A 23,176-nucleotide genomic window follows, 5' to 3' on the forward strand; every position below is an offset into this window, starting at 1 on the left:
TTAAAAAAGAAAAAAAAAAGATAAATCCTTTTACCTCAGCCTGGCCTATAGGAAAAGCAGGTCAGGTATGAAGGATCCGAACATTAACTGTTCAGGCACAAAGAAAGGATAGCTTAGAAGCAGAAATGTTTATTCAGCTACAACAAACTAGGTGTTCAAGAACCACAAGATTTTTGAACACAAGTGGGCTATCAATCTAAAAGGAGCAAAACTTAGGGCACCCTCACTTAACAAGCTTAATGAGATTAAAAACACATAAACACAAAATTAGGAATAAAAAGGAGCTGATGATATCACATACATGTAAATATTTAATGACCGTAAGGAAGAATATGGCATAGTCCTATGCGTCTGTGAAGATCACTTTCAAGTTTGAATGAAATGAAAGATTTTTATAAAAAATACACAGGCAGAAAATGGGTTCAATAAGGGCCAAAGTCCAATTCAAGATGACGCCTCTTCCCCCTATCAAAACTCCATTTTAGGAAAAAGTATCAACAAACTACCACGAAAATAAAGAGAGAGGGAGCATCAACAGAAGAAAGACCTCAGATGAAACAGGGCAGATGAAGCGCCAGTCTTCAGTCTGGAGTACATGTGGGAGACGTGTACAGAGAAGGGGAACAGTGCTCCACCCCCAGCAGGGGCTCGAGACACGAAAACACAAAGCACAGGTTGGGGCAGGAGTAAGTCAGAAATTCACGGGAACACTGTACTCAGAATGACCAACCCCAACCCTGCAGAACCCACTGCGAACAGATATTTACCTGCAAGCAAAAAAAGAAAAAAGAGAGAGAGAGAGAGAGAGACAGAGAGAGACTTATTCCGTAAAACAAACTAAAGGCAAATGAGAATCAGGTGAGTTCTCTAAGGGAGAAATAGGAAGCTAGGTGATGAGTGTCAGTGTCATGAAATGAAGACCAGTATATTCATCTGGGAGTCACCCAGCCCAGCCAGCTCACAGCCCTTCTCTCTAAAGAAAGCAAACCAATCACCAAGTCTTTCCTTTTTCTCCATTTTTATTCTTTTTAATGTTTATTTTTAAGAAAGACAGAGAGCGAGCGAGGGAGGGGCAGAGAGAGGGAGACGCAGAATCCGGAGCAGGCTCCAGGTTCCAAGCTGTCAGCACAGAGCCAGACGCAGGGCTTGAACTCATGAATGGTGAGATCATGACCTGAGCCAAAGTCAGACACTTAACCAGCTGAGCCACCCAGGAGCCCGTCTTCATTTTTAAATGTGAATGGCCAAACAGATCCTACCATAAATTTGAGGGAAACCTCTATTCCAGTTACTAGGGCTACACAACAAACTATTCCAAAATGTAGTGGTGTAAAACTACCATTTATGAGGTTCATGGATGCTGTGAACCAAGCCATTAGGCAGGGCACTGCAGGGGCGCAAGTGTCTGCTCCTGGGTTGCTGGAGCCTCAGCTAAAGGCTAGAGAAATCCTCTGAGGCTCATTCACACGTGTCTGGCAGTGGATGGGCACTGGCTTGTCACATGAGACAGCTGAGGTCATTCGCTGAAAACAGCCACACATAGTTCACCATGCGGCCTGGATGGGCCTCCAGAGAGCGATGGCTGGATTCCAGCAAAAAGCACTGCCTTTGAGAGTCGGGAGCAGCTGAAAGCCAAGAGGAGAGAATGAACAGGCGGAAGCCTCGCTGCCTTTTATGACCTAGTACTAACCACCATCCGGTATCACTTCTTCCTTATGCTGTTCATAAGGGCAGTCACAAAGGCCCATCCAATTTCAAAGGAAGAGAAACAGACTCCACCTCTTAATATCGGGCTGGCAACACTCTGGAAGTATTTGAGGGGCCAGAAATATTACTGTAGCCATTTCTGTAAAACAGTGTTTGACAGCCCCCAACATGAAAGCAAGGGAGCAAAAGAAACCAACAGGAAAGGGGAGCCTGGGTGGCTCAGTCCATTAAGCGTTGAACTCTTGGTTAGGGCTTAGGTCATGATCTCCTGGTGAGTTCAAGCCCCGTATTGGGCTCTGAGCTGACAGTGCAGAGCCTGCTTGGGTTTCTCTCTCTTTCTCTTTCTCTGCCCCTCCCCTGCTTTCTCTCGCTCACTCAGTCAAAATAAAGAAACTTAAAAAAAAAGAAGATGAAGAAGATGAAGAAGGGGGTGCCTGGATGGCTCAGTAAGTTAAGTGCTCAGGTCACAAACTCAAGGTTTTTGGGGTCATGACCAGCCCCGTTGGGCTCTGCACTGAGAGCTTAGAGCCTGAAGACTGCTTCGGATTCTGTGTCTCCCCCTCTCTCTCTGCCCCTCCCCTACTTGCTCTCTCTCTCTCTCTCACTTACTCAAAAATAAAGAAAAAATAAACATTTAAAACAGAAAAATTCATAAAGACTTCAGAAGAAAGAGAACTTAAATGTTCAAACAATAAAAAGCTACAGTTTAAGAAGATATAAAACTATGTTTTTAAAAAGGATGTTATGAAAAGAGAACTACAGAATTAAAAGCAATTCTTAGAAAATAAAAATGAGGACTAGGGGTACCTGGGTGGCTCAGTTAGTTAAATGTCCAACTCTTGATTTTAGTTCAGGTCATGCTCCTTCGGTTTATGGGATGGAGCCCCGCCTGGGGCTTCATGCTGAGTGTGGAGCTTGCTTGAGATTCTCTATCTCCCTCTCTCTCTCTTTATACCCCTCCCCCACTCTCTCTCTCCAAAATAAACATTCTTTAAAATAAGGACCAGTATAAAAGATTTAAACAGAAAAATTAAACTTACAGACTTTACCAGAACCTAAAACAAAAACAACATGTAAGAGAAAATGTAGGGACGCCTGGGTAGCTCAGTCAGTTAAGCATCTGACTCTTGAATTTGGCTCAGGTCATGATCTCACCATCTGTGGGATCGAGCACCAGTTCAGGCTCCACACTGAATGTGGACTCTGCTTAGAATTTCTTTCTCTCTCTCTCTTTCTCTCTCTCTCTCTCTCTCTCAGCCCCCTCTGGCTATCCCCCACTCACACACACCTACGCTCGCGCAGTCTCTCTAAAGATAAATTTTTTTAAAAAATTTTTAAGAAGGGAAAAAGGATGGGGCACCTGGGTGGCTCAGTCGGTTAAGGGTCTGACTTCGGCTCAGGTCATGATCTCACAGTTCGTGGGTTCCAGCCGTGCATCGGGCTTTGTGCTGACAGCTAGCTCAGAGCCTGGAGCCTGCTTCCAATCCTGTGTCTCCCTCTCTCACTGACCCTCCCCTGCTCACGCTGTCTCTCTCTCCTCAGAAATAAATAAAACAGGGGCGCATGGGTGGCTTAGTCAGTTAAGCGTCCGACCTTCGGCTCAGGTCATGATCTCACAGTTCGTGGGTTCCAGCCGTGCATCGGGCTTTGTGCTGACAGCTAGCTCAGAGCCTGGAGCCTATTTCAGAGTCTGTGTCTCCCTCTCTCTCTGACCCTCCCCTGCTCACGCTGTCTCTCTCTCTCTCTCTCTCTCTCCTAGAAATAAATAAAAATATTTAAAATAAAAAAGAAATAAATAAAACATTTTAAAAAAGGGAAATGGGTAAAAATGTAAGAACCATAGATGATCTACCCAGGATATTCACCTTCCGACAGACTAATATTAATAGGTATTCCAGAAAAAGAGAGATAAGAAGAAAAAAAAAACAGGAGGAAATGAGATTGAATTTTGAAGCATCTATCGAGTATTATTCCCCAAATCCTCCCGAGGCTTACATCTACTTCATTTTGGTACACTCATGCCACCAATACTGAACTGCACTTGAAGTAGTGTGAATTATACACACTCATCTGAAGATAAGCTTTTGAAAGCTAAAAAGCTTGAGATAAAGACATTTCTAGAATTATTCCAATTTCCAGTTCTAGATACTTTAACCAATTTTCTTTTTTTTAAAAATATTCATCAGAGAAAAAAAATGCCCCAACTCTGAAAGAAAATGCTGTATTGGAAATAAGATGGGCTATGAAGTTATGCAGATCCTGAGTTTGAATTCTGACTCCAAAACCTACAAACATGTGACTCTGGGAAAATGTGTTAATAACTCTGATTCCTAATTCATTGTATATTTGTTTTGTATATATATGTGTCTTCCCCAGTAATTGTGAGGATTGCAGGAAGTGTATATACAGTTTCTGGTCCACAGTGGTTATACTGCTGGCATGATTCAAGGTCCTCATGAGATTCCACATGTGTGACACCCATATTCTCATTCTGTCTACATCATCAGAGGAACATTCTCTGAACTAAGCTAAGATGACTGACCTACTCCTTGTCTCTGTTTTCAGTTATCGATTATGTGCTTTGTATTTTTAAGGCAGGAGTCTGTAGCAATCTGACTTCTGCAAACAGACACAAATCAATAGGTTCTATTTCTAATAATGTGAACTGGAAAAGTATGTTATCTGAGATTTAGCCGTAGATGGAGGAAGAAGAAAAGCTGGGGTGATTCTCTTTATGTTCTGCTTGCTTACCACAAGACGGGAAACAGGAGAGTTAGACAAAGCAGTAAACTCTTTCTGTCTCCTTAATTATGATTGCTTCCCTAAACATAATAAATGGATTGATTACCACCATCCCAGTCTGAGAACCCATAGAGGAAAGGAAATATTTTAACTGCAGACTGGCCTGAAGTCTCAAGCCATGTTGATAATGACTATCTCATAATAATACCCTGAATCATGTTGGAATTCAGGCAATGATCTGACCACTAAAGTCTGTCCCAGAAAATTATAAGGGACCATTCTAATCAAAGTACAATGATGAGTCTAGAGATAAGGCAACAATAAAGGATTAATAAGAGAGATATCGAATTCTACAAATACACTTGTTTCTCAAGAGTTTACAGTAGGAAAATTAGCCAGTTTCCTACATGAACTTTTGCCATGTGCAGCTATTTTAATAAATATTTTTATTCATTACCAAAAAAAAGAAAAACCTGTGAAATCCACAATTCTAATCTAGATCTTCACGAAAGCACAGACTTTGTCAATCCATATCATGTCAATCAAAGAACTTGCTACCACCTGGGGGCAGCATACCACTAACCGTTGGAAGTCACCTAAGGGCAAGGAGCCAATAGAAGATTGAACATGCAAATGACAAAGACCACGCCCAAAACATGTCATAAAATAGTTTCTAACAGTGTACATTTCAATATACATCCATATATTCATATATAAGTATAGTGTATATATTGCATATAAAATCAATATATAAGTAGAAATATATAATTATATTATACATACATTGTGTTATATATTGTATACAGGCATATAATTGAAATATATTTATTTATATAAATTCATATATAACCAAGTGTGTATATATTAATGAATATCTGTATATATATATATGAATATGATTAAAAACCAAAAAGTCAATGTCATTTTTGAAAATTTTAATAAAATAACATCTTCTGAAACTGACCTACAAATGATTTTGTTAAAAGGCAAATAATTTTTTATTCCGTCATGAATATATTCTTCTAACACACCAAAAAAATATATGGCACTTATCACTTTTCCTTTAAAAAGGTGTGAAACATTTTATTTTTCTTAAATATAAAAATATGAAAATTCCCTATGATAAATATTAAAATTTTTCAACAAGAATCCTCTTTAAAGCTATTAAGCATCTTTAAGAAAAGCCTTTTAAGCAATATTAACAAATGCATTTGGCTTTTTTTTAAAATAGTTTATTGTCAAGTTGGTTTCCATATAACACCCAGTGCTCATCCCCACAAGTGCCCTCCCCCATGCCTATCACCCCCCTTCCCCTCTCCCCACCCCCATCAACCCTCAGTTTGTTCTTGGCATTCAAGAGTCTCTCACGGTTTGCCTGCCTCTCTCTCCCAAACTATTTTTTCCCTTCTTCTCCCCTATGGTCCTCCATTAAGTTCCTCCTAATCCTCCTATATGTGCAACCATATGGTATCTGTCTTTCTCTGCCTGACTTATTTCGCTCAGCATAACACCCTCAAGGTCCATCCATGTTGCTACACATGGCCAAATTTCATTCTTTCTCATTGCCATGTAGTATTCCATTGTATAGATAAACCACATCTTCTTGATCTATTCGTCCGTGGATGGACACTTAGGCTCTTTCCATGTTTTGGCTATTGTTGAGAGTGCTGCTATGAACATTGGGGTACATGTGCCCCTATGCATCAGCAATACTGTATCCCTTGGGAAAATTCCTAGCAGTGCTATTGCTGGGTCATAGGGGAGTTCTATTGTTAATTTTTTGAGGAATCTCCACACTGTTTTCCAGAGGGGCTGCACCAGTTTACATTCCCACCAACAGTGTAGGAGGGTGCCCGTTTCTCCACATCCTCGCCAGAATCTAGTGTTCTCTGATTTGCTCATTTTAGCCACTCTGACAGGCATGAGGTGGTATCTAAATGTGGTTTTGATTTGTATTTCCCTGATGAGGAGGGATGCTGAGCATCATTTCATGTGTCTGTTGACCATCTGGATGTCCTCTTTGGAGAAGTGTCTGTTCATATCTTCTGCCCATTTCTTCACTGAATTGTTTGTTTTTCAGGTGTGGAGTTTGGTGGTTCCTTATAGATTTTGGATACTAGCCCTTTATCTGATATGTCATTTGCAACTATCTTTTCCCATTCCATCGGTTGCCTATTAGTTTTATGGATTGTTTCCTTTGCCGTGCAATGGATTTTGTTTTTTTATCCATTCTGCTACCCTATGTCTTTTGATTGGAGTATTCAGCCCATTTACATTGAGTGTGATTATTGAAATATATGGGTTTAGAGTCATTGTGTCCTTTGTGGGATTCATGTCTGTGGTGGTGTCTCTAGTATCTTGTGTTCCTTGCAATATTTCCCTCAGAGAGTCCCCCTCAGGATTTCTTGTAGGGCTGGTTTAGTGGTGACAAACTCAATTTTTGTTTATTTGGAAAGACTTTTATCTCTCCTATTCTGAATGACGGGCTTGCTGGATAGAAGATTCTTGGCTGCATATTTTTCTGTTCATCACATTGAAGATTTCCTGCCATTCTTTTCTGGCCTGCCAAGTTTCAGTAGATAGGTCTGTAACCACTCTGATAGGTTTCCCTTTGTATGTGAGGGCCCTTTTATCTCTAGCTGCTTTCAAAATTCCCTCTTTGTCCTTATATTTTGCCAGTTTCACTATGATATGTCATGAAGAAGATCAATTCAAGTTAAATAAAAGGGAAGTTATCTGTGCATCTTAAATTTCAAAATCTAAATACATAAACAGATTAGGGAAGTTCTCTGCTATAATTTGTTCAAGGACTCCTTCAGCACCTTTCGCTCTCTTCCTCTTCTGGGATTCCTATGATACAGATATTATTCCATTTCATTGTATCGCTGAGCTCTCGAACTCTTCTTTCATGTTCCTAGATCAGTTTATCTCTCTTTTTCTCAGTTTCCTCTTTTTCTATTATGATGTCTTCTAAATCACTTATTCTCCTTTCTGCCTCTTCAACCCGTGCATTGGACGCCTCCATTTTATTATGTATCTCATTCATAGCATTTTTTAGTTCATCACAACTATTTTTGAGGTCCATAGTCTCTGTAGCAATAGTTTCTCTGATGTCTTCCATGCTTTTTTCAAGCCCAGTGATTAATTTTATGACTATTGTTCTAAATTCCTGTTCATTTACGTTGCTTATATCTGTTTTGAGCAGTTCTTTAGCTGTCATTTCTTCTTCGAATTTCTTTGGAGGAGAGTTCTTCCATTTCATCATTTTGGTTAGCTTTCTATCTCTTGTAAGTTTTAAAAGCTTGTTGTACACTCTGCCCCTGCGAGTTCTGCTGTATTAGAGAGGGCTCTTTGACTATTCAGGGCCTGTCCATTCAGGAAGTGTTCTTTGAATGGTGTCTCTTCGTTTCTCTTGTTGAGACTTTGGTCATTTTATTTCCCTACTCGTAGTGGTATTTGGGACTCTCCACCATGTGTACTTTGGCTTGTTTCTTGAGATAGCTGCACTTATGAGGTTTCCTTCCCAGTGTACTCTGTCTCTTTCTCTTCCCAAACTCCTGTGGCTCAGTGTCCTATGACTTCAGGCCTTCTCTGTTTGAGAGATGGGTGCAAGCAAAATGCATGGAGCTCCCTACTTCTCCAACATCTTGCCGGCCACCCAACAACCAAGAGTCTGCGCATTTGGCTTTTATATAAGGCAGTTTCATTACATATATTGTCAAGTTTCTTCAGGTATTTTTGTTTCTTCATTTGCCCCATGTAAGCAATAATACTTATCTCTTAAAAGATCATAACTGTTAAATAAAATCTTATGGAGTGTCTTACTAAAGTGTCTAACTAAAGCATATACTCAGAAATGTGTTCTGCTTCCCTAAAACTATACTATGAGCAAATTAACTTTACATCAAACCATTTGATCAAAAACCACCTATGCTGGAGGAAATTCACTGTTCATTCTTATGCTCAGTGAAAACAGAGGAATACACCTTTCCTTATCTGTCACACTAGCAAATGCTCTTGGCTTCGATTTGTTGTTATTGGTGTTTTAATAGTAATACCTAATGATATCCAGTGCTGATGAGAATAGGATCAAGCAGGTGCTCTTATATACCCAGATCTAAAAAAAATATTAGTAGTCTTAAACACACACACACACACACACACTTAAAGTATCTGTATCTTTATGGGGCACCTGTGTGGCTCAGTCAGTTAAGTGTCCGACTTTGGCTTAGGTCATGATCTCATGGTTCATGAGTTCGAGCCCTGCATTAGACTCTGTGCTGACAGCACGGAGCCTGGAGCCTGCTTTGGATTCTGTGTCTCCCTCTCTCTCTACCCCTCCCTCATTCACAGTCTGTCTCTCTCTCTCTCTCTCTCTCTTTCTCAAAGATAAATAAACATTAAAAAAATAAAATCTGTATCTTTGACCCAATAAATCTTGTTTCTTGAGCTCAATCTTAACAATAGAATTGACTATGTAGTGAAAGACTTGATTATAAGGTCCTCATGTTAATTTTGATAGTGAAAAAATAGACACCCTCTGAATATCCTACAACAAGAAAATAGTTAAATACATTTTAGCACATTCATAAGATAGATTCCATGGCTTATTAAAATAAAGCTCTTAAATAATTTTAACATTGACATTTATTGTCAATTCTATTCACCCAGGTGTTGATCCATCTCTTTCATATTTCACATCTAATCCATGGAAATTCTCCACATTTTACCATCAAACTGCAAACATTTCCAGAATCTCATTATGCTTTACTCCTCCTACCCTCTTCCAAGTTACCATTATCTCTGGTCTATATTACACTGTTATCCTCTAACTGGTATCTGTTTCCACTTCTGCATACGTACAGCCTAAATTCTAATAGTTTCCAGAATGGTGTGATTGTAAATATAAAAATAATGCCAGTCTGCCTAAAAAACAGGATGCAAAACTACATATAGCATGCTTCCAGTCTTCTCTGCCAAAATATTAACAATGGTTATATGTGTGTGATAATAGGTTTGCATATACATTTTTTTGGTTTTCATTTATTTTTAAAGTTTCCTTTAATCATGTCTAATCAGAAAAACAAATTAGGTCACATTTGTAAAAAATTTTATATAGGGGTGCCTATGTGGCTCAGTCAGTGGGTTAAGCATCAGACTTCGGCCTTAGGTCATAATCTCATAGTTCGTGGGTTTGAGCCCTGCTTTGGGCTCTGTGCTGACAGCTCAGAGCCTGGAGCCTGCTTCAGATTCTGTCTCTCTCTCTCTCTCTCTTTCTCCCTCTCTCTCTCTCTCTCTGCCCTCCCCTGCTTGTGCTCTCTCTCTCTCAAAAATAAATAAATACGCATTTTTTAAAATGTTATACAAACTTGAATTGTATGACTCAAAACATTTTTCAGTAATGTTTAAAATATGATCTAACCAAAGGTTAGTACTCAGTTAAGAAACATAGTAACTCTAATTTCAAATTGCCACTTCTCAATGACAAATTTAAACATGAAGAAGGTAATTTAAAATTATACATGATTCTGTGTCTTGCTCCCTCTCTGACCCTCCCCTGCTCATGCTGTGTGTGTGTGTGTGTCTCTCTCTCAGAAATAAATAAAAACATTTAAAAAAATTTTTTTTAAATAATTTAAATAAATATTTAAATAAAATAAAATTATATATGAGAACATAACACTTTGAAAAAGTAAATTATGTCATATGTCTAAACAGTAAAGGAATTTTATTTTATTTTATATTTTTATGTTGTTCAGACTAAGAAAAATAGAAATAACAACTTTTTATGAATCTTCTAGATTCTTGCTTGAGTCTTCTCTGCTAAATATTTTTTAAAAATGTTCTGAGAACTGTTATTTTCTTAATTCTTCCTTCTCTGACCTTGAAATATAATTGACTACCCTATAGGTCTCAATGGTATAAGTCATTAGGAAGATAAAAAATATATGGGATTAAAGTAAAAAATGATAAGACTTTTAAATTAAGTAATGGCGTTAATAATCCTGCTTTATGAAAATAGGTTATGTGATAGATGTTAATTATTATTATAATCAGGGTTTATCAACTGAAAATGTTTAAAATTTTAAAAGTAAATGAATTTGGGGGTTCTTCTGTTTATAAGTTTACTAGAGAAAAATAGAGCATTTATTCAAAATTATGTAAATAAATGACTTCATTGACACATTCTATACCCTCAGAATATGTCAAATTATTTTATTAGTAATATAAAAGGCAGATGTTTTTAATGAAAAGGTAAATATTCATAAAATATGACCCTCTGCCACAATTACTACAATTTCAAAACATCTTTGCAAATTATTCCATTTTGAACTTTAAAAAACTTACTCCTCTTTCTTCTCGCTTCTTCTTTCCCATCCATAATCTAAGTGTAATTGAGTTTGAGAATGGAAAATAATAAAGTGTGGAGTTAATTTTCTATTAAAACTGAGACATAAGAAAAAAAATCAAAGCAATGGCAAGAAGGTAAGGAGTGTTGCAGAGAGCTGGAAGAGGCGTTAAGGCTTTGAGACCCCGTGAGGCTGCTCCCACTTGGTGGGATAGAAGAACACAGCAGAAGTTAGCGGGTGACATAAAAGATGAGGAAAAGGGGCACATGAATAAGAGTTGGATCCAAGTTACACAGGGATGTATTTGGGAAACTTGCTGTAAAGAAATCCTTTTTATTTTGCCCCAAGCCTTTCTCTCTCAACCAATGTCTAGGATTTTTCATGGACAGAATTACAAAATTGCAACAATTCCTAGAATTTAAGATTTTATGATAGTTTCAGATGCTCTCATCCAATGTGATCTCAAAATCTCACCAAGCATTAAGATAAAGGTATTCTTGGGGCGCCTGGGTGGCTCAGTTGGTTGAGTGTCCGACTTCGGCTCAGGTCATGATTTTGTGGTTCGAGAGTTCGACCCCCGCATCGGGCTCTGTGCTGACAGCTCAGAGCCTGAAACCTGCTTCGGATTCTGTGTCTTCCTCTCTGCCCCTCCTCCACTCATGCTCTGTCTCTCTCTCTCACTCAAAAATAAACATTAAAAAAATTTTTTAAAAAGACAAAAGTTATTATTTTTAATTAAATTCAGTATATTCTCCACAAAGCTAAGTACTGTACTTTCCACATCATAATAGCTTAAATATATGTATTAATTAGATGAGCAGAATTGTTTTTAAATTTTATTTATTTTGAGAGAGGCAGAATGTGTGTATGTGCACATGTGAGCTGGGAATGGGCAGAAGGAAAGGGAGAAAGAGAATCCCAAGCAGGCCCCACACTGTTGTCACAGAGCTCGAAGTGCAGCTCTATCCCATAAACCACAAGATCATGACCTGAGCCAAAATCAAGGGCCAGATGCTTAACTGATTGAGCCACTCAGGCGCCTCCAGAATTTATTTTTTAAGAAAGATAAATCAGGAAGTAATTTTTTAACTTTACAGAAAGATTATTAACTTTATTAAATGATCTTACAAATATATAAATATTTTTAAATTTTCTATAAGAACAAACACATCTAATATGTTTCAGATATAATTGAAAGTTACCTGAATTTAATAGATACCTAACTTTTCTCAAAAAAATGAGGAACAACTATAGATATGCCTTTATTCTAATCCTAATGACTCAGTCATTCTTAATGTCAAATTTACTAGAGAGAGAGCAAAACTTAAAAATCTCTTTTCATATAAGCAATATCATTTCAGGAAAACTACTCAATTTCACCTTACTCTAATCTATAATATTTTTTAAAATGCCACAGATTTAATGCCCATCAGCAGATGATTAAATAAGCAATGATATTTACACTATGGAATTCTGTGACTTCTATAGATTTCTTTGGAATTGAATAAAATGATAGATCAGAGCACCTGGGTGGCTCAGTTGGTTAAGTGCCTGACTCTTCATCTCAGACCAGGTGTTGATCTCGGGATCATGAGTTCAAGCCCTGGGATGGGCACTGCACTGGGCATAGCCTACCTAAAAAAAAAAAAAAGAAAGAAAGAAAGAAAGGAAAGGAAAGGAAAGGAAAGGAAAGGAAAGGAAAGGAAAGGAAAGGAAAAAGAAAAGAAAGAAAAGAAAAGAAAAAATGATTGATCATGTAAGGTTTGTTGTTTAAGGCTCAGAATATAAGGCTACTTTAGTCTGGACTTGTGGTTTCTTAGGCAACATAACTGCCTCAAAAAGTTGGCAGGTTTTTAACCTGTTTGCTTTCAGTCAGTGTCAGGAGCCAATAAATACTCCAAGATTTTTTCTTGGAAGTAACTGTCACTACTGGTTCCCTTATTCCCAAGCATGCAGGTAAGCAGTGAACTTAATGGTGGTTACCTTAAGGCCATGTAGATAACAGATGAGAATAAGAGAATTATACCCTTAATCTGTTCTAAGCCAGTGCGTCATATGTTAGGTGGTGGTTACAGCAGCAACCCACTATAGGGTACAAATTTCTATATTAGCTCTTGCAAGTATTATACCTACCAGTTGACTCCCTCATTAAAGTAACTGTTTTTATGAGGTGCCTGGGTGGCTTAGTCAGTTGAGCATCCAACTCTTGACTTTGGCTCAGGTCATGATCCCAGAGTGGTGGGGTCAGGCTCCACGCTGAGCATGGAGCCTGCCTAAGATTCTCTCTCCCCCTCTCTTTCTGCCCTTCTCCCTCACTCGTGCTCTCTCCCTCTCAAATAAATAAGTAAATAAATAAAAATATGTAAGCCAAGATCCAAGACAAAATCATTAGTATAAATGTCACTAAATTTGAATCTAAGCTTACATAAAGTCAAAAAGGAAAATAAGATACATTGGCTGTGTAGCTTTCATTGTGTAATGAACTATACCATATAAAGAAATGTTTCCTGGGGCCCCTGGGTGGCTCAGCCAGCTTCAGCTCAGGTCATGATCGTGCAGTTCATGAGTTCAAGTCCCACATCAGGCTGTGTGCTGATTGCTCAGAGCCTGGAACCTGCTTTGGATTCTGTGTCTTCCTCTCTCTCTGCCCTTCTGCTCATGCTCTGTCTCTCTCTCAAAAATAAATAACATTAAACAAAATTTTAATAAAAATAGAAAAGAAAGGTTTCCTAACAAAACTGCCTTAGAGGTTCAGTAGCACTAAAGATATTATAGATCAGGCCAACAATATAAAATATCTGAAGAACAGAGTGGGGAAGTAGGGAAAAGATAGTAACAAATCTTTAACTTATTCCACTTTTTTCAATACATTTTCCATATCCATTTGTCTATAGTTCCCAGTAATAGAGAAGTATGCTAAAACTAAATCATTCCTGCCTTCAATGCATGTTCCCTTCACTGACTTGAGTTCTTAGAGAATTTTGTAACTATTAAACTAGTTCCATTAATTCAAGATCAGCCACAGAAAGACTGTCTTTCCTAAGCCCACAGATTTTAAGATCTCCTCTTTGTCTCTGTTATTCTATAGTTTAATTACTCTGTTTCTAGGTGCTTATTTGTATTTCATCTTGCTCATAGTTCAGTGGGTTTCTTTAGTTTGAGAAGTTATTCTGAGGTCACAGGCCATACAAACCCAGGCTGTGGGCCGTAGTTTGCCAGTCTCTGATATAATTCAACATGCTAACAGAATGAGAGAAAAAGCATGTAATTATCTCAATAGATACTTAAAAATGTATTTGATAATATCCAATATTCATTCATGATTTTTTACTTCTGCATAATCTACAAAGAAAACTACTTTGACCCGATTAGGATTTATCAAGTAAAAACCTATAACAAACTTTCTCCTTAATGGAGAAATGTAAGAAAGAACTTCTTCAAGATGGGGAGCTAGATAAGGATGCTTGCTGCCTCCACTTCTACTCAACATCATATTTTCATCAGTGCAGTAAGGAAGGAGAAAAAAATTAAAAGATTAAGGTTTGGAGAGGAAAACCAACACTGTCACTACAGGACAAATAACATAATGGTCTATGCAGAAACCCGTAGAAAGTACAGACAGAGTATTATTCAAATTGACAAGAGAGTTTAGCAATGTGGCTGAATATAAGATTAACTTATTTATTTATATACCTGTTTCTTCATCAACATTAGTCAGGATGAAAGGGGAGGGGCAGGCGGGGGGGGGGGCTCCTAAAGGAACTAAATTAGGTGAGCTTTTTTCCAGAGAAAATTTTACATTAGCTTCTTCCCAGACATTACTGACCTGAGATTATCCCATTCAGGTTATTAGCCAATTCCTTAGTGTGAGAAGCTCAAGTTCAAGGCCGAATCTATTGGTGGAGCCCAAAGCTTTGTCTCCTACTTCCAGCATTGACTTTGGCATTTGCCTACAGTGTAAGCCCCGTATCTGTTCACAGTGCTGACTCTGATTCCACTCACTGGGGTTTGTTCGTGTTGTTATATTTTTGTCCTTGGAGATTCCTTTACTCTTTAATGCACTACTGTAATACAAGAGGTATCTTGCTCTAAATCTAGCTGTCTCATAAAGGAAGGCCTTTCTGAGCATCACATCCAAAGTATGATTTATGAAAACTATTACATATAGAAAAATGATGAAAAACAAAACCCCAATGTGTTAACTGGTTGTTTTCAGATGATAAGTTATAAGTAACTTGTTTTCTCTTCTGTATTTTCCATATTTTCTATTCATGATCTTATTTTGTTTTTATAAAGAAGAAGAAATACGTTTTATTTTTTAAAAGAAGTTATGTGTGAGACACACAAAAAACTATGTAAGTACTACTGAAAAACACAAAAGAATAGTTATCAAGCATATACTTGCTGTTCAACCAGTATCTTAATTAATTCCATAAAAATTCTGGAACTTAAGTATCATTATCCCTCATTTTGCAGAAGATAAACCTGAGGCTGAGAAAGGTTAAGTTATTTGCCCAAGTGACAGAAATGGGATTTGAATTCAGAAATACTTGTTCCAAGGCCAGTGCTTTTTCTGCTGAACTCTGCTGCCTCTCACAAGAGAGCATTTTCACATTACCACCTGCTGGTTCTAATTAAGAGATAGTAATTAAACAATTCTCCACTCCTGACAATAATATTTAAGCTACTGGCATTTTAAAGAAATGAATATGAACAGCTTTTTACCTGCTGGAAGATACTAGCCTAAATACAAACTTCCTATCACAGAAAGAAAACACTCTATAGGACACAGTTACATACTTTGTCAAAGCCTAGTTAATTTCATTATCTATTAATGGGACATAAGGCATTAAAATGTTGACTAATATATTTCTAAAAATGTTCAACTTGGCTAGTAATCAAAGAAATACAAATTGGAGTAACAATGTTGTATTGATCAAACTGACAAAAAATTTTTAAATAGTGACAGCCAGGTTGGGTAAAAAGTGAAATCACAGGGTATCTGGGTGGCTCAGTCGGTTAAGCATCAGACTCTTGATCCCCACTGAGGTCATGATCTGACAGGTTCATGAGATCGAGCCTGTGTCAGGCTCTGCGCTGATAGCAGAGCCTGCTTGGGATTCTTTCTCCCTCTCTCTGCCCCTCTGCTGCTCCCTCTCTCTCTCAAAATAAATAAATAAACTTTTTTTTAAGTGAAATTGCCATACATTTTAGGAGAGAAGTTAACTGGTAAAAATTTGCATTAGGACAATTTATAACATTTACACTTTAAATTTCATATGGATTTTCACCTAGTAATTCCTCATCTAGGATTTTATGATAAGGAAATAATTACAAATATGTGTATAAACATTTAGCCATATGGTTGCTCATCTTACAATTACTTATAATAGAAAGAGAAGAAGAAAGAAAGAAAGAAAGAAAGAAAGAAAGAAAGAAAGAAAGAAAGAGAGAGGAAGGAAGGAAGGAAGAGAGAGAGAGTGAGAAAGAAAGAGAAGAAGAAGGAAGAGAAGGAAGGAAAGAAGAGAGGGAGGGAAGAAGGGAAGGAGAGAAACTGGAATAAGAAACTAGGTTTAAAAATTCTGAATATTCAAAGAATTCTATCATCCATTAAGGATGATGATACTGCTATATTTATTGGCATGGAAAGAAATTCTTGACATGATGTTTTTAAAAACAAAATTAAAAAGTATATATAAAAGTATGACTGTATTTTATTAACCTATATTTGGTTATATTTCTATATTTGCAAAATGTAAGGTCTGACATAATAAACAACAAAATTTTGAGAGTAGATACATATGCTGATATGACTTGGGAATCTTTTGATTTTTATTTTTCTTCATCTATATTTTCCTATTTTTACACACTGAATATTTATTAATTGTGCTTACAAAAGGGAAAAAATTGATATAGCTGAGTAATATCAGTTAATAAGAATGTATACAACTATTACTAGCATATAAAATAATATGCTATAAAACAGTATAGAAGTATATTCTTATTTATGTAAGAAAAGCTATATTAGGTTGAACCATATAAAATTGCTGGCATTTGTCTGTTTTTGACTTATAAAAACAGCAATTTGAAATGGTTTGACTTAATATATGTATCAGGAAAAATATACTCCATGGAGTATATATCCTGGGAGGTTTTTTTTCCCCTGAGGTCATCTATATTTCCTTCTTTAATTTCATCTGTATTTTATTCTTTCAAATTTCAATATTTTCTAATTTTTTCTAAAACACTAAATCCCAGTTTCTATATTTACAGGCCAGAAGACCCCAAGCAAGTCAACTGAACTCTCTCAGTTTCATCAAAACACAATGGGACTAAAATTAACAACACAAAAAACAACAGGTGTTGGGGCACCTAGGTGGCTCAGTCACTTAAGCGCCTTGACTTGATTTGGGGCCAGATCATGATCTCACAGTCATGCAATGAAGCCTCATGTCAGGCTCTGCACTGAGAGTGCAGGGCTCACTTAGGATTCTCTGTCTCTCTCTCTCTGCCCCTCCCGTGCTCACTCTCTCTTTCTCAAAAATAAATAAACATTAAAAAAAGAAGCAACAGGTATTGGCAGAGGATTCAGAGAAAGAGAAACCCTCTGATACTGTTGGTGGGAAGAAAACTGGTACAGCCACTCTGAAGATCAACCAGTATGGAGGTTCCTCAAAAACTTAAAAATAGAACTACCCTATGATCCACCAATTATACTACTAGGCATTTACCGAAAAGATACAAAAATATAGATTCAAAGGGGTACATGCACCTCTATGTTTATAAACAGCAGCATTACCAACAACAGCCAAACAATGGAGAGATCCCAAATCTAAGAAGTGATGAATGGATAAAGAAGAGATGATACACACACACACACACACACACTGGAATATTAATGAACCATCAAAAAGAATGAAATCTTGCCATTTGCAATGATATGCATGGAGCTAGAGTGTATTATACTAGGTGAAGTTAGTCGCTCAGAGAAAGACAAATAGCATATGATCTCACTCACATGTAGAATTTAGGAAACCAAACAGATAGGGTGCTTGGGTTGCTCAGTCATTTGAGCATCAGACACTTGATTTCAGCTCATGTCATGATCCCATGGTTTGTGAGATCAAGCCCCAAGTGGGGCTCTGAGCTGACAGTGCAAAGCCTCCTTGAGGTTGTCTCTCTCCCTCTCTTTCTGCCCCTCCCCTGCTTACACATGCACACATCCTCTCACTCTCTCTCTCCATATAAATAAACATTAAAAGTTTTTTCATTCTTATAAAAAAAATAAACGAAAATTGATGAACATATGGGAGGTAGGGAAAGAGAGAGGGAAGAGATTCTTTTCTTTTCTTAAATAGTTTATTGTCAAGTTGGCTTCCATATAACACCCAGTGTTCATCCCAACAAATGCCCTCCTCCATGCCCATCACTCCCCTTCTGAGAAAGAAGAGATTCTTAAAGGTAGAGAAGGAAAGGAGGGAAGCAGGTGGGAAATGGACTAGATGGATGATGGGTCTTAAGGAGGGCACTTGTTATGAGCACTGGGTGTTGTATGTAAGCAATGAATCACTGAATTATACTCCTGAAATCAATATTGCATGGTATGTTAACTAACCAGAATTTAAATAGAAATTGGGGGGGGGGGTAGTGGGAATACACAAACACCAAATTAAATTCAAAATGGATTAAAGAATGAAATGTGTGGCTTGAAACCATAACAATCCTAGAGAGGAACACAGTCAATAACCTCTTTGACACTGGCTATAGCAACTTTTTCTAGATATGTCTCCTGAGTAAGGGAAACACAAGCAAAAATAAACTATTGGGACTTCAACAAAATAATAAAGCTTCTGCACAGTGCAGGAAACAATCAACAAAACTAAAAGGCAATCTTTGGAATGGAAGAAGATATCTGCAAATGACATATCTGATAAAGGGTAAGTATCCAAAAGATATGAGGAACTTATAAAACTCAACACCCAAAAAATGAATAATCCAATTTAAAAATGGGCAGAAGACATGAATAGACATTTTTCCAAAGAAGACATCCAGATGGCCAACAGACACATGAAAAGATACTCCACATCACTGATCATTAGGGAAATACAAATCAGAACTACAATGAGATATCACTTCATACCTGTAAGAATGGCTAAAATCAACAACACAAGATACAACAGGTGTTGGCAAGGATGTGGCAAAAGGGGACCCCTTTTGTACTGTTGGTGGGAATGCAAACTGGTGCAGCTACTCTTGAAAAGAGTATGGAGGGTCCTCAAAAAGTTAAAAATAGAACTACCACATGACCCAGCAATCAAACTACAAGGAATTTTTCCAAAGGATACAAAAATACAAATTCAAAGGGGTACATGCACCTTGATGTTTGTAGCAGCATTATCTACAATAGCCAAATTATGTAAACAGCCCAAGTGCCCACTGACTGATGAATGGGTAAATAATATGTGATATATGTATGTGTATGTGTATAGATATATATGTGTGTGTATGTGTATAGATATATATGGTTGTGTATGTATATATATATATATATACATATATATCCATATATATATATGGATGACGTGGATGGAGTTAGAGAATATTATGCTAAATAAAATAATCATTCCAAGAAAGGCAAATACCATATCATTTCACTTGTGTGGTATTTAAGAAACAAAACAAATGAGCAAAGGGAAGAAAAGAGAGAGAGGCAAACCAAGAAACAGACTCTTAACTATAGAGAACAAACTGATGGTTACCAGAGGGCGTAGGAAGTATGGGTAAAGTAGGCTATCGGGGTTAAGGAGTACACTTATTGTGATGAGCACTGGGTGATGTACAGAAGTATTGAATCACTGTATCGTACACATGAAACTAATATTACACTGTATGTTAACTAACTGGAATTTAAATAAAAACTTCAAAAACAGAAATAATAATAGTGCCTATTTTGTGGAGGTAATTTAAGAATGAAACAAAATAATTCATGTAGAGACAGCAGCACAGAGCCTGGCATATGTGTGCTGTCCATCAATATTAAATGCAATGAGATGGTTAAGAAGGCAGATGTGAAACTGACTCCCTAGGTCTGTCACTTACCAGTGGTTATGTGTGTAACCTCTCTGTATCTTGGTTTTCTCATTTACAAAATGGGAATAACCCCATAGATTTGTGTGAGGATTATATGAGATAATAGCTTATAAAGTACTTTGCATTGTACCTGGCAAAAGGAAGCTCTCAATAAATTTTGACTATTTTATTACAGTATTAGGGTTGAACTATTAGAATAAATATATACTATTTGCATAATAAATTATAATCAACTCTGAGTTGTTTACTGCATTAGAAATGATACCCAGTATAGAGGGCTGTATTTATAATTTTTGTTTTCCTGAAATTAGTTCTTTCATTCCAATGTGTATAACTTCACTAGTGAAAACTCCACAAGTATAATCAGAAACTAGAATTCTATTATACTTTACAGCCAACATTTCCAAAAGATACCATAATCCTAAATCCACTAATGAAATTTTCTAAATTTCTAAATAACTTCTCTTTGCCCTTCTAAGCATCTTTGCCACAGGTATATGACAGGGTGACCAACTCTTCCTAACCAAACCTTCCTCCTCCCCAAACATGCACTTGGATAAGAATCAGACAGAGCCAGACACAAAACTTTTCAAAACCCAGAAGATATGTAGAGTTTCAATGGCCAGCGGGCATAAAACAAGTCAAAGAAAAGAAATGAAGAGAAGAAACAAGGAAGACAAAATGAAAAAAATTAGAAAATTATTCCTGGGAAAATCCCTACTTTGTTTTCACCTAGCAGGTAGTTTTCAACTACTTGTACTTTTTCCACAGATGTGAACGCATGCTTGGCATTGAGCTTCCAGAACCAAGTTCGTTCCGTCCTTACAGACTTTTACAGGATAGAATTTCAGATCATGGGTTTTATTCCCTATTCAGGAGATAGAAATGATTCCCTCAAGGATCCACACCTAGAGGAAATAAACCAATGTCTTCCTACCTTAACAGCTTCTCCTAGAGTTTGGTTCTTGTCAGCCTCCTCACTGGAATGCAATTCAAGCCTATAATTCAACTCCTGGAGTTGCTGTGCCTGTTCATTCAGTAGCATTTGTGCCTGTTGTTCCCGAAGTAATGCGTTATTCAGTTCTTCACACGCACTTTCAAACTTTTCGTGGGTGATCAATTTCTGGAAAAGGTTATAAAATCATTTATAGGCTAACTACACTGTTGTATCACTTTTCAGAACTATATTTGCTAACATAGAGAGTATAATGCACACAGTTCAAAATGCCCGATGCATGACAAAAGCACAAGTTGTTTTTCTAGATTTCCTAAGTCAAGATTAAAGAAAAAAATCTCTCTGGTTTTAGAAGCAGAGCAGCTATACCCCCAGTGTTGTCAATTTCAGTCAAATAAAATCTTAGGAAACTTATTTCAGGTTCAAATAAATCCATAATGCTCAGTTTACATTTCATATATAAGCACTTTTTATAAAGAGTATGATTGTAAGAATTAAGGCCTTTAACAAGTTTCTATGCTTATTATTTTAATGTTTATTTGTTTTTAAGAGAGAGAGACAGACAGATCGAAAGCAAGTGGGGGAAGGGCAGAGAGAGAGGGAGACACAGAATCTGAAGCAGGCTCCAGGCTCTGAGCTAGTAGCACAGACCCCAGTGCAGGGCTCGAACTCACAAACCGCAAGATCATGACCTGAACCTAAGTCAGACAAGCAAATCAGCCACCCAGAGGACCCACAAGTTCCTATGCTTTGAAATGATTACCCAAAAGTCTGTGTTCAGTGTATGTTACTATTCAGGTCTCTCTGGTCAAAAATCCCCTCCTTCAAGAATCCTTACCAGCCCATACCTCCCCAACTCCTATGACACTACCATACCATATTCCTTTATTTTCTATATAGTCACTACCATTATCTAAATCCACTTCATATAGTTATTCACTTTTTTTATTGCCTGTCCACATCCCACATCAACCACTTATTTAAGGACATGAGCTCCACTGGGTAGGGACCTCATTCAGCTTGCTCACATAACACACAGAAAAGCACCTGGCACTCAGTAGGCACTCAGCAAATATTTGTTGAATGAAAGAATATTCATACATAAATATCTACAAATAAAACTATGCACCAGAGTATGTAACACAGTTTTTATAATATCATGACTGCTTTATAGAACAGAGCACTCCATCCACCTAGACAGTTCTAACCAGGGGCCATCCCTTAAGGGGTGGAGAATCCAGGGAAGGACACACATGTATTATCTCCTGTTCAAAACAATTAAGCAAATGAAACTTAATACATCAAACAATAAGAGACATCTTGATCTTGACAAACAAAGAACGGGAGTGTTTCACAAAAGGTAGGTAATCTGTGAAATATATATGAAAAACTAAAAAGGACCGTGCAAGTCACTTAACCACGCTGTATATAGATATTTAAGACCAATAACTCTCCCATTGTTGAACAGGTTTTGAGGCAAATATAATTAACCACAAATAGAAAGCAAATTGATTTAAATTCTTTTTGAATTTAGGATGGGGGGAGAGGAAGAGCAGAATAAAAATTCTATTGAATCTAGGCATCTGGAATACATAAATTATTACAGTTGAATGTGGACTTTATCTCTGAGTTTTCTGACACATGAGACAAATGTGCTTAGTTATAGTTTCCTCATGGGCCAATAATGGCAAGCATGCATCTCATGCAGAGAAAAGAATTTTTGCTAGAACTAAGTTTGAGGATAAGTCTATTACACAGATCTTTCTATAGCATAATATAGTTTTAACTCAGTTTTACTCTGGCACCAGGTACTATGCGTGCAACCTTCCAGAAGCAACTGTCTTTTACTATTACTTGCCTTTTCAAAGGTATATATAATGCATTCCTCAACACTAATTAAATTCTAAAGTATAGCATAAACAGCAGCAACATTATAGCATAAAAAGAGATGCCAAATGACTTACCTAAGTTGACACAAGAGAATAGGAATGATCACAGGCACACAGGAACGTTGCCTCATTTCCCAAGATCCATCTAGTAGTGGCATATCTAATATATCACTGAAACTTTTACAGTGTTTAAATTTGGAGGACCATCTATCTTTTGCTCCCTCCTAACCACTGCCTCACTGTCCACATTGTGCCATTACAACTAAACCCTCCACTTCCAGAACATCAACTCTAACAACCTCTTCTGGGCACTCTTGTTCATTTCAACCTCTTAAATCCTTCTGGTCCGTGATGCCACAGCATTCTTCTGGGTCTCATGAACAGATATGTTTGTACTTCTTCTACCTTTTACTCGTTATGTTGTTCTAAAGTACCACTCCTCA

The 23,176-nt window shown here is 37.2% G+C and overlaps 1 protein-coding gene across 1 annotated transcript in view; it reads right to left on the reverse strand.

Moving 5' to 3' along the window:
* CCDC171 (coiled-coil domain containing 171) overlaps nucleotides 1–23,176 on the reverse strand; it is a 293,576-nt gene that overhangs the window by 117,400 nt on the left and 153,000 nt on the right. Inside the window, exon 21 of the mRNA XM_039240931.1 lies at nucleotides 20,827–21,012. Coding sequence (XP_039096862.1) covers nucleotides 20,827–21,012 — 186 coding nt within the window. The remainder of the gene's footprint in view (nucleotides 1–20,826; nucleotides 21,013–23,176) is intronic.

The sequence above is a fragment of the Hyaena hyaena genome, unplaced genomic scaffold (genome assembly GCF_003009895.1).
Source record: "Hyaena hyaena isolate Hyena2069 unplaced genomic scaffold, ASM300989v1 scaffold_185, whole genome shotgun sequence".
NCBI classification, from domain to species: Eukaryota; Metazoa; Chordata; class Mammalia; order Carnivora; family Hyaenidae; genus Hyaena; species Hyaena hyaena.